The sequence below is a fragment of the Rattus rattus genome, chromosome 7 (genome assembly GCF_011064425.1).
Source record: "Rattus rattus isolate New Zealand chromosome 7, Rrattus_CSIRO_v1, whole genome shotgun sequence".
NCBI lineage: Eukaryota > Metazoa > Chordata > Mammalia > Rodentia > Muridae > Rattus > Rattus rattus.
Genome location: NC_046160.1, coordinates 24,792,585 through 24,804,643, shown reverse-complemented (window position 1 = coordinate 24,804,643; position 12,059 = coordinate 24,792,585). Strand labels below are relative to the sequence as shown.

Here is a 12,059-nt window from a genome sequence, read left to right as displayed (position 1 = left end):
AAGACTTCTTCCACACCAAGACTCCAAGGTGCTGTCGCCTACTCCAACTAGGCACAGGTGGCTGAGTGGCCCCGAGGCCCAGTGTTCTGTTCCCTTTCTCTAGGATAAGCATCGGGGTGTACACTCCCAGGGGTTGAGAGGTGGTCCTTCTGAACTGGCAACTGGGACCCCAAGGCCACTCAGGACATGTTCGACTCCTGGCTTAAAAGCAATCCCAGTTGGGTGAGACCACGCGATAGATAGGGAGGAGGGTGGGACTCACCTCCCTCAGCAGCTGCATCCCTTCTAGCTCATCTTGCTGCTGCTGGGCCACCGTGACCCCCAAGACAAGCGTGTGCACAACACAGGAGACCACGGAGATGATCACGATGGGGCTGAGGCTGAGTGGCAGCGTTATGAAGAAGGAGAAGACAAAGAAGGCCTGCCAACCCACAGTGTCACTGGCTGCGTGGGCACGCGAAAAGTTCAGGCCCAGGTAGGAGAAGATCTGGGCTGTGATGAGCAGCCACAGCAGGTAGGGTACCACTTTGCGGCTCACTCGATCCGGGAGCAGCCCCTTTTTGCAGAGCACGAAAAGGATGATGTCCAACACCAGACCGACGCCTGCCACCATGAGGGGCGCCAGCTTGTCGCTGGAAAAGACCACCGCGCACATCACTACCACGTAGCAGTCAAAGAGGGCCGCAAAGACCACCAGCACCAGCAGTGTCTCATGGCGCTGCCTTTTAAAGTAGGTCTGGTAGAGGTTCTCCAAGGACTCAGGCACGAAGGTCAGCCGCATAAAGCGAGGCAGGCACAGGCAGGACCCAGAGTTCCGCACAGAAATTTCATGGGTCCGGCCGACCCCGCGGTCGGGGTCAGAGGGCAAGCTGACTGAGTACTCAGCTGAGTACTCTGCCGAGTACTCGGGATCCGAGAAGCCCTGGTTCCTCGGCATGTTGGCTGGTGGCTGCTTCTAATGAGGGAGGGAGAAGTCCAGGTCAAGCCACTTCACCAGGGCTTCGTTAAGGCCTGGGAAGGCGGGGAGGCTCCCCTTGGTTGTGGGTGAAGGGCGTCCAACTGGAGCTGGAATGTTTAGTGGGTTCCCAGGACACAGGTGGCACCGATCATCTGCAACTTAAAAGGACATGGCTAAGTAGAAGCGCCTCCTTCCTCGCCACCCACCCTACCCCTCACACAGCTCCATGCTATACAAGCCTCCAACACCATAGCCTCCCAAGCACGCCCACACACACTCAGTCCGGTCCACACCAGACACCCGGTTTCCTGCGTCGGGTTTCTGGAGGGGCCTAGCCATCTCTCCATCCCTCACATGCCCTGCTCTATCCCTGACTTCCTCACCTAAATTCCCTCCAGGCCCAGTGCCTCCAAGCTGAAAATAAAACGTGCCTGGAAGGAGCCGGGGCGGTCCTGGGGATTCCCTCATCTCCCTTCTGTTTACTTCCTTTCCCCCACCCACCCCTGGGAGAATCCAACCCCTTCCCAACCTCGGGCTCTGCAGCCTCGTGGAAGCCCGGCCCTGGATCCTGGTTTGGCGCTGACCTGTGCGGGAACTCGGGAGCCGCGCGCTCCGGACCAGGGCTGCGGAGCCGGGCCAAGCGGGCTTCAGCGAGCCGCAGGCTGCTTCCCGCAGTGCCGCCGCGCCAGCTCCTCCGCCCCGAGCCTGTGCGCGGGTCCCCTTGCGGTCAGGCCCCGGGTCGGGCCGGTAGAGGCGCGGGGCTGTGGTTCAGCATCCGTGGTCGCAGAGGACGGCGGTGGCTCACGCTGCGGATGGCGGGCCCAGGCCGGGGCAGCCTGCCAGCATCCTCTCCCCGCACGCAGGGCGAGCCAGCCGAGTCCGTGCGCCGCGCTCTGCACACTGATTCACGCGCGCCGCAGGCCCCAGGAGGCGGGCGGCCCCTCCCCGCCTTGTCGCCGCCTCCTGGACGCCGGGTGGAGGGGCCCCTCGCTGTCCCCGGTGTCCCCCCACTTGCCAGCGCCCGGAGATAGCTGCGTGGAAACGCCGAGTAGGTGGCAGACAGAAAAGAACGAGGCGACTCCACGCTTTGCCTCGAACAGGCCGTGTTACAGAAGATCAAAGCCCGGGACGTATCCTCCCTGCAGGTGAGGCGTGCTGGGGCACCCCAGCCGCCCTTCTACCCTGGTTTCCTTCCGGGGAAAGGAGAGGCCCTGGCTGAGGTTTGGGGACCGCTCCCCGAATGGGCGCGCCCCATCTCAGTGTCTCCGCCCACCCTGGCAGCCCAGACGTCAAGCGTGGGGCTTGATCTCTCCTCAAGGGAATATACAGCCTAACCTGGTGACAAAAGAGGCCTGGAGTAGCTTGCTTGGTACCTGGCACGTGGGCCCGAAAGAGGCCTTGCTTCGCGAAGATCTCCATCCTACCAATTGAGATGTGTTTGGATTCTTCCTTAAAGACGCAAATGTTCCTTTTGAATCTATCAGTCTCCTAAGCCGTGGTATCAATTTTGACAGAACACCTTGTTAGGAGTAAAAGTCGTTTTCGGAAGAAAATGTACCCAGGAGACTGGGAAGAGCCCTCAGCATCAAGGGATCACTTTGGGAGGCAGCTCAAGATGAGGAAAGGACAGCCATGGGGGCTGGGGGAGGGGGCTGATTAGAGATGCCCTGTCGGTCATGGATACGTGTCTGTTTAGAACTTCAGTCGTACATTCACAACATCCAGGGAATAGTCCGTCAGAGAGTCGGTCTGCCACTGCTGTGTGTACAGGTGTCCATGTGAAAAGATCATCTTCCCCGACCCTGCACCCTCCCCACACCCGTCCCACGTGCCTCAGTCCACATTCCCTATGGCTTTGATTAGCAAGGCAGAGCATAATAACTCAAATAGAGAAGGAGGGTAATCTGAATACAGCGCAGTCCCATCGTTTTAAGTTGTTTGGGGTCCAGAAATTTATTTCAGCTTGTTGCATGACGGTATAGGGCATGGCTTTTACTTTTAACAAAGGAATGGATTGATTAAAAGAGAAGAAGAGAAAGAGAGGGAAAAAACAGCTGCTAGGCTATGAATTCATAGAGTTTCTGACCAGCATTCACACCAGGGCCTGGGATTCAGTCCACAGGCTATTAAATGCTGTGATCCTAGTACAAAGTTCAAGGTCACCATAGCCGCATGAGACCTTGTGTCATGGAAGGAAACCATTAGATGAGGTCTGCCTGAACTGCTCGGGATGTAGCTCCGTGGTAGAGGACAGTCCTTGTATAAGGTCAAGTTGACTACAGTGGTTAAGGTACTTGCTGTTCTTGCAAAGGATCCATGTTTGGTTCCCAGCACCCACATTGGGTGGTTCACAATCTGTAACTTTATTTCTAGGGGCTCTGGCGCTCTCTCCTGGCCTTCCTGGTCTCTGAGAGCATCAGACCCTCCAGAAGTGTATACACACACACACACACACACACACACACACACACACACACACACACACACACACTGCACATACATATAGGCAAGTCAGAGGTTAAGAGCACTGACTGCTCTTCCAGAGGTCCTGAGTTCGAATTCCAGAAACCACATGGTGGCTCACAACCATCTGTAATGGGATCCGATGCCCTCTTCTGGTGTGTATGAGGACAGTGACAGTGTACTTACATACATTACATAAATAGATCTTTAAAAAGAAAACATTTTAAGGATTCATAAATATCATGTAGGGTTTGTTTGTTTGTTTGTTTAGTTAGTTTAGTTTTTTTTGAGATGATTTCTCCGTGTAGCTCTGGCTGTCCTGGAACTCCTTTCATAGACCAGGCCAGCCTCAAACTTAGAGACTTGCCTGCCTCTGCCTCCTAAATTCTTGGATTAAAGGTGTACACTATCACAACTCACAGGTTTTATTTTGACACAAGGGCACTCATATTACATCTCTGAGTCTCCCCAACCCTTGGGGTCCTCACTAGTCCTTCACGTGCCAAGGCCAGGCCACATGCCTGGATCCTGCCCTGAGTTCCTCCATAGGCCTTCTGAAACTACCTACGTCCCAGCCCCCACTTCCCACCCTGTTCTGTTTAAAGATTTATATTTATATTTATATTTAAAGGTTTATATTTCCTGTGTCTGAGTGTTCTGCCCCTGTGTACTGTGTGCATTACCAGTGCTCAAAGAAACCAAAAGAAGGCATTTGGGTCCCTGGGGACAGGACTTAGGGACAGATGTGAGCCACCACATGGGTGCTAGGAGCCAAACCCGAGTCCTCTGCAAGAGCAGCCAGTGCTCTTAACCACTGAGCCATCTCTCCAGCCCGCAGCCCAGTCTTGTGAAGGAAATGGGGCCACATAGAGACGCTGCTGACCTCTCCCTTGCTGTCCACTCATTGTCCTTCCAGAATCCCCCAGGGCACCTTACCATTGCTACAGGAACCCGTTACCTGGCATGTTCTAAGAGCAAGGCAGACATTAGGGAAGACATAGCGCTGGCCTTGTCCTCTGGCTGCGGCCAGCTCTGCCAGGCACCACGTCTACCAACACGACAGACCCTCAGGTATCTACCATTCACAGTTGCCAGTTACTTTACAATTGGACAAGGGTCCATCAGGTTCGCAATGGAGGATCAGATCGGGCCTCAGGGCATGGTGCCTGGAGCCACGTGGTCAATGCCTAACAACAGGAAAACCTGCAGCACAGTCCAGTCCTGCTCCAAATTCCCAGTCAGGGCTGTGTTCTTTCCTGTGGGTCCTGGAAGACTACAGGAGGTCAGCTGAGGCTTCCCTGGCAGTTAAATGCATGGGGTGAATATTCCAACTCAGAGGAGCTGCTCACTGCCCCAGCCCACCCTGAAGGAGATCAGGAGCTCACCTGTGTGAGCCACAGTGCCTTCCAGGGTCCCTGCATTAGCATAGCTAGGCACTGTGGCAGAGTGAATGGCTGAGTCCCTGGAAGAGACTGTGCCACATATAAAGGCACCAGCTGCCCCCAAGGCAGTCACCTGGCCTTCTTCTCTGGTACCTCAAGCATTCAGGTCAAAGGACATTCAGGACTAATCACTCTCGGGTCTGGGGATGTAGTTCAGTGGGTAGAATGTGTGCTCGGCATGCATGAGGCTCTAGGTTCAATTCCCAGCATGGTATAAACCAGGTAGGGTGACCCACGCCTATAATCCCAGCGCTCCAGAGGCAGAGGACCAGAAACCCAAAGTTGTCCCCAGCTACAAATCAAGTTTGAGGCCAGCATGGGCAACATGAGATGCTGTTTCAATAAAATAGTAACTGCCCTCAAGGAGGGGGTGGATACAGTGCTCATCCTGCATGTGGTATGTGAGGGAGGCCCTGGGTTCTATTCCCACTACCGCTAGGCCAAGTGACCAGGATGGGCTTGTGGGGTCCACTGTCTTCTGGTCAGGACCAGGCAGGCAGGCTTAAATCCCATCATCGAAGGCTGTCAGCCTGACTTTTAAATGCCTAGATGGCTTGTCCCTCACACATAGCCACAGGAAAACCAGAACTGTGGGTGTGGGCTCAAGCCAGGAGGAAGTCCCAACCCCCACACCATCCCAGCCTATAGAGTAGTTTCTGCTGAATTTTGTTTGCCTGGTTCAGGACCAGCATGATTACTGAGAATTAATTGTTATTGGATAAACAAGAGTAGGTTGCCCCACTCCCCCAGGGGACCTGGTGGCTTCTGAATGCAGCAAACAATAGGCCAGAGCAGAACTCTGGTATCCCTTGGGCAGGAGGTGGAGGGAGGGGAGAAGATCATGAATCCCTCTGGGACCAGGCACCAGGAGGGCCCTGAAAGCAGGCAGCCAGAGCCTGCCAGGTGGTTTAATTAGAGAAGCCATTTCAGGGGGACAGGGGTTTGCGTGTGTGTGTGTGTGTGTGTGTGTGTGTGTGTGTGTGTGTGTGTGTGTGTGTGTGTGTGTGCGCGCGCGTGCGCGTGTGCACGTGTGGTCGGGGGGGTCATTCCTAGTTCTTCCAGGCTTGCATGAGGCTGAGTAGTGAGGCCTGGGCAGGATCTGAAAGAGCCCAAGCAGGCTCCTGGCAAGTGCAGAGCACTGGGTAGGGAGGAGGTGGGCCTGACTCTAGAGTGTCCTCTGCAGGGCTCATACCCCTGCTTAGCTGCCAGCAGCCCCCGGGTTTGTGTCCTGCTACCTGGAGGAGAGAAGCACTTACCCTTTTACATTAGCTAACAATATCTATATCCATTCCTCTGTTGAAGGACATCTGGGTTCTTTCCAGAAAAAGTGGTACATTTACACCATGAATATCACTCAGCTATTAAAAACAATGACTTCATGAAATTCATAGGCAAATGGATGGAACTAGAAAATATCCTGAGTGAGGTAACCCAATCACAGGAAAAACACACATAGTGTGCACTCACTGATAAGTGGATATTAGCCCAAAAGCTCAGATTACCCAAGATACAATCCACAGACCACATGAAGCTCAAGAAGGATGACCAAAGTGCAGATGCTTCAGTCCTTCTTAGAAGGGGGAGCAAAACTATTCATAGGAGGGGATATGGAGACAAAGTTTGGAGCAGAGACTGAAGGAATGGCCAATCTGAGCCTGCCCCACCTGTGGATCCAGCCTATATACATACAGCCACCAAAACCATTTACTATTGGGGATGCCAAGAAGTGCATGCTGACAGGAGCCTGAAATAGCCGTCTCCTGAGAGGCTCTGCCAGAGCATGTCAAATACAGAGGCGAATGCTAGCAGCCAACCATTGAACTGAGAACGGGATCCCCATTGGAGGAGTTAGAGAAAGGATTGAAGGAGCTGACGGGGTTCGCCATCCTATAGGTAGAACAACAATACCAACCAACCAGAGCTTCCAGGGACTAAACCACCATCCAAAGAGTCCACATGGACAGGCACATGTCTCCAGCTGCATATGCAGCAGAGGATGGCCTTGATGGGCACCAATGGGAGGAGAAGCCCTTGGTCCTGCCAAGGCTGGACCCCGGTGTAGGGGAATGTCAGGGTGGGGAGGGGGGAAGGGAGGTGGTTGGGTGAGGGATCACCCTCATAGAAGCAGGGGACGGGGATGGGATGGGGGTTTATGGATGGGAAACCAGGAAAGGGGATAACATTTGAAATGTAAATAAAAAAAATACAATAAAAAATGAGACTGTATACCTTTAAAACAAAAAGATATCTAAAAGCGTCTCTGCCTCCCATGCATTAGTGTTCCTGTGGTGCGAAGTCTGTGTCTTGGTTAGGGTTTCTATTGCTGTGATAAAATAGCAAGACCAAAGCAATGGAGCTTCTGGTGGGGTTTAGCTCACTCTGCTGCTGAGGGAAGTCAGTCTGGGAACTCAAACAGGGCCGGGACCTGGAGGCAGCGGCTGCTGCGGAGGGCCGTGCAGGACCCATGCTCGCCAACTTGGTTTGCTCAGCCTCCCTTCTCATCCTACTGTGGCCGCCTGTCCAGGGTTGGAGCCACCACGGCGAGCTGGGCCCACCCACAACAGTAATCTCTCCATTGAGGTCCCCTCTTCCAAAATGACTCTAGTTTGTGTCAAGTTGACATAAAAGCAGCCATCAATCCCCAGACGGGATCACTACAGACAGGAAAATGTAAAATGAGTCTGCCGGCAAGCCATGCTTGGTAGCTCATGGCCTCTCTTCATGGAGGTCAAGGCGGAAGAAGAGCTTGAACCCAGGAGACTGAGGCCAGCCTGGGCAACACAACAAGACTATGACAGGGTACGGGGGCGGGGAGGGGGCAGAGTGGCTGACAAACCTTCACAGAGCATGTCAGTGGGAGCCCATCCACCTCTCAGCTAGACGGTGAGCATCTCTGCCCTGTGCAAGGCTGGACTAGGCCGCCATCAGACTGTGTCCTCTTTCTGGCTCTTGATTCATCTGCCATTTCTCCCTGGCAGCAGCCTGTGGTGCGTGTGTTCGCACTTGTCACTCTGTGCCCCTCTGTGTCTTGTTACTTTAGCTTCTGTGTTGATTCTTGGGCCACTATGGATACACGGGGGCACTTGGATGTGGAAGAATGAAAGAAAAGCGAGCATGTGTTTCCATGTATGAATAGAAGAGTGTCTGTGTGTGTGTGTGTGTGTGTGTGTGTGTGTGTGTGTGTGTGTGTGTGTGCGTTTGCAGATGAGTACATGTGAGCACGCATATGAGTTAAGGTGTGTGAACAGGTGTATGTCTGATGTGTGTTAGAGAGCATGTAAGTGTGCATGTGTGAGGGTATATGTGAGCATGAGAGAGAGCATGTGTGAGAGGGAGAGACCATGGCTGAGAGGATGTGTGTGACAGGGAGAGACTGTGTGTGAGCACAGGACTGTGTGGGCCAGGAGGTGAGCATGTAAGTCACTAAGGATGAGTTATATGGGAGTGAGCATGTATGAAGGCGTATGTGTTCTCCCCTCTACGTGGGGTGGAACTGCTAAGGACCCTGTTTTACAGGTATGGAAACCCTACTCAGAGACGTGAGGTAATTTATTCCAGACCCCACAGTGGAGAAAGGCTCTGGCAAAGCTTCCCCAGTTAGGCTCCCTTGTCCCCATGTATCTGAGGTCTAAGACCTGGCTTCTCACTGATAGCCAAGAGGGCTGGAGACTTCCTGATGCGAGAGCCAAAAGAGACAGCAAACACCATTCTTCAGCCCAAATGGAGACCAGAGAGGTGAACTTCAGAGAGGAAGAAACAGGCCCAGGAGCTCGAACCACTGTGAATGCTGAGTCATCCTGTGGCCTCTGTGGGAATGTCACCGTTTCCAGAGCGCTCCAGCCAGGGCCCGTGGGAAGAGCCTCCATAGAAGTGCAGACTAACAAGGCTCCTCAGGCCTTCTGGGAGAAAGGGAGAGCAGAGGAGGAGTCTAGGGCAGCAAAGGGGGCTGGGAACAGCCTGGCTGAGAACGGACGAAGGGTCACCCTAGAAGTCCTCTGTGGGTAGAAAGCCACCTCTCCCAAGGCCAAGCTAAGAGCTGAGGCGGGTCAGACAGGGACAGTAAAGAAGGGCTGTCCCAAGCATCTCCTGAGGGTGACAAGAATCTAAATATCCAGCCAGGAGAAAGGGCTCAGAGGTTAAAAACAAAACAAAACAAAAAAAGGGCTGCTCTTCCAGAGGACCCAGGTTTGATTCCCAGCACCAACAAGGCTGCTCACAACTATCTGCAACTCCAGTTCCAGGGGATTCTGTGACCTCTTCTGACCTCTACGGGCAGCAGGCACACACACCAGTGGAGCAGAGACATACGTGCAGGCAAAATACCCATACACATAATATTCTTTAAAAAATCTAAAATCAAGTTCACACACACACACACACACACACACACACACACACACACACACACACAGAGCTATTCTGCCTCATTTCGGGAACCAAGAACCATCCTTGAACCGGAACTTCATCTCTCTTCCCGCCCCATGCTGTACATCCTAGCAAAGATGATCCTCCCAAGTCTACAGCAGGTCCCACTTAGAGAGGGAGAAGGCTGACCCTTCTCTCCAGGGACAGCACCACCCACCTCCCTCAGTCCTCTAAAATCTCTCTGTATTTTGACATTCATGTGTGTGGAGGGTGGAGGTCAAGTTTGTGTGTTGTTCCTAAGACATCACCCTCCACATTTGCTTTTTGTTTCGTTGCGTTAGTTTGGGGGTTGTGTTTGCTTTTGTTTTCTGAGTCAGGGTCTCTCTGTGTAGCTCTGGCTGGGCTGGGACACACTATGTAGAGAGCAGGCTGGTCTTGAACACATGGAGATCCGCCTGCCTCTGCCTCCTGTGGTCTGGGATCAGAGCCACCACAGTAGGATCTCTTTGTTTTTTGAGACGGGATTTCTCACTGGCCAGAGGCTCCTCAGGAGGGCTAGGCTGACCAGCCTCCTGGTCACAGGGATCCTCCTCCTCCACCTCCCTGTAGCTGAGAGAGTAAATGCCTAAGGGGTGGGGGCGGGGGGGAGGGGAGGAGGGGGTGTGTGTTTGATGTGGGTTCTAGGGGGTGAATTAAGGTCTCCACGCTTCCAAGCTTTCTCCCCAGTTATTATAGGGTCGTATGGAACGCTCACGTCACCTTCAATGTACCCTTAGTCACTTTCCTTTGAAATCTGTAGTGGTTTGAATGGTGCCCCTTAAATATGCCCACATCCAAACCCCAGGAACACATGGTTGAACCACCTTGGGGAAAGGATCTTTTCGGGTGTAATTAAGTAAAAGGTCTAATATAAGATCACGCTGGATCACTGGCAAAGGCTCCAAAGTAGTGACGATGTCCTTACAAAGGAGGAGGGTGTGGGACAAAGGTCAAGATTGGTGGGATATGGCTACAAGTCAGAGACTCTCAGAGCCACCAGACTCTAGAGCAGGCAAGAAGGCATTTTCTCCCAGGCCGCCAGCAAGGACAAGATTCTGAGAAGCTAGGAGTTAGACAGACTCCCCGGAAGGCAGACAGACAGGGAGAAGGCATGGATAGGTAATAAAAGTGGTGAACTTCCTAGATGGCCAGCTTCTTCCCTCCTGACCTGAGATAAAAGCCTAGCACCAAAAAAAAAAAAACAAAAAAACAAAACAAAAAACAAAAAACAAAAAACAAAAAAAACAAACAAACAAAAAAAAACAACAACAACAACCCAGGCCTTGGAGATTTTCCTCCCATCAGGAGGCTCCCTGCTGATGGACTGGCTCAGTAAGTTCCAGGCCTTCAGATCAGGGCCTATTGCACAATAGTTGTGGGCCAATCAACCATCCACCTCTCTTCAAACTGACCAACCCTAAATCAGGGGAGAAAAACTCTTCAGACGCTTTAAAAATCCAGCCCTTGAGAAGAGACTGGATTTTCCGGCTTCCTGAGCCACCCCTCCCCACACCCCCTGCTTCACAGGGGTCTCTCCCCTGGGAGTCTGCTGAATGTGTGTGCTCGCCCCGATAAACCTGTGTCTTAACTGCTGAGTCTGTCTGCTCCTGTGTAAGAGGTCAGAGAGTTTTCTGTTAGTACCTGGTGCCCTCCAGTTTCCCTGCCTTTTGATTCCTTAACTGGCAGAGAAAACAAACTTGATCAAGACTCCTAGAAAGTAACAGTTCTGCTGGAACCCAGATTTCAAACTGCTAGCCGCCAGAGATATGAGGCAAAAAAATTCTAGTCTGGTGCCACCCTGTTTGTGCTAACTTGTTATGACAGCCACAGGGAACCCAGGCAGGATCCAATTGCATTCTTCACACCTGTATTTTAACACATGCTGGAGTCTGTTAGAATTAGAATGGTTATCACCCCACTCCAAGACTCTGAGCCCAGGAATAAGATCGTGATTTCTCTTTTATACATGGATCGACAGCCCTGATACTCAACAATGCCTTGTTAAATAAAATCTTGCAGGGGCCAGGGATGGTGAGGTGGGAGGCAGAAGGCAGGTGGATCCCTGGAGCTTGACAGTGAACCAGCCACGCCTGCCTGTGCGAGAGCTCGTGTGCACACGTGCACACACAATAGCTGAATGTGTAAGGATAAGGACCTGGCTTGGATCTCCAGCCACCATATAAAAGCCAGTCAAGGCAGCATGTGCTGAGGACTCTATTCCTGAGAGGGGAGAGAGGACAAGGGGATCCTAAAGCTTGTGGGCCAGTCTAGCCAATCGAGGACCTCCACGTTCAATGAGAGCTGCTGTCTCAATAGATAAAATGGAGAGCAATAGAGGAGGGCACTGGATGTCGACCTCTGACCTCCATGTACATATGTACACACTGCACATAGTCACACATGGATACACTCACAGAGAGACGGGAGAAAAGTTAAGCTATGTCAGCTCCCTTTTCAATCCCAATGTAAATACCCGAGGACATACTGGGGCGTTCTAGAAGAAGGCAAACCCCACAAAGTTTGCATGATATTTTCTTCTTAGGAAATGCTTACAATGAAAGTAGTTTTGTTTTTCTTTTATCTTGAAGGGAAGTTGAGTCATTTATTCCTTTTATTTTTTTGCATCTGAGTGTTTATCTGCACGTCTGTACACCATGTGCATGCCTGGCACCAGAGGATGGCATCAGATCCTCTGGAACAGTTAGCTGGTTGTGAGTTGCCTTGTGGTGCTGGGAATCAAACCTGGGTCCTCTGCGAGGGCCAAGCGCTCTCATGGCTGAGCCAGCTCACCA

The 12,059-nt window shown here is 52.4% G+C and overlaps 1 protein-coding gene across 4 annotated transcripts in view; it reads right to left on the bottom strand.

Annotated features, from left to right (window-relative positions):
* The window catches only part of Adcy3 (adenylate cyclase 3), a 78,086-nt gene extending 75,695 nt beyond the window's left edge, over window positions 1-2,391 (bottom strand). For 2 of the 4 annotated variants that reach the window (XM_032909076.1, XM_032909078.1), the window contains exons 1-2: window positions 1,488-1,559; window positions 263-1,116 (exon numbers count right to left, since the gene is read on the bottom strand). In XM_032909076.1, coding sequence (XP_032764967.1) covers window positions 263-937 — 675 coding nt within the window. In that variant the 5' untranslated portion in view covers window positions 938-1,116; window positions 1,488-1,559. Of the gene's footprint in view, window positions 1-262; window positions 1,117-1,487 lie in introns of all 4 variants that reach the window. The other 2 variants (XM_032909075.1, XM_032909077.1) reach the window with 2 other exon arrangements.
* Window positions 2,392-12,059: the final 9,668 nt, after the last annotated feature.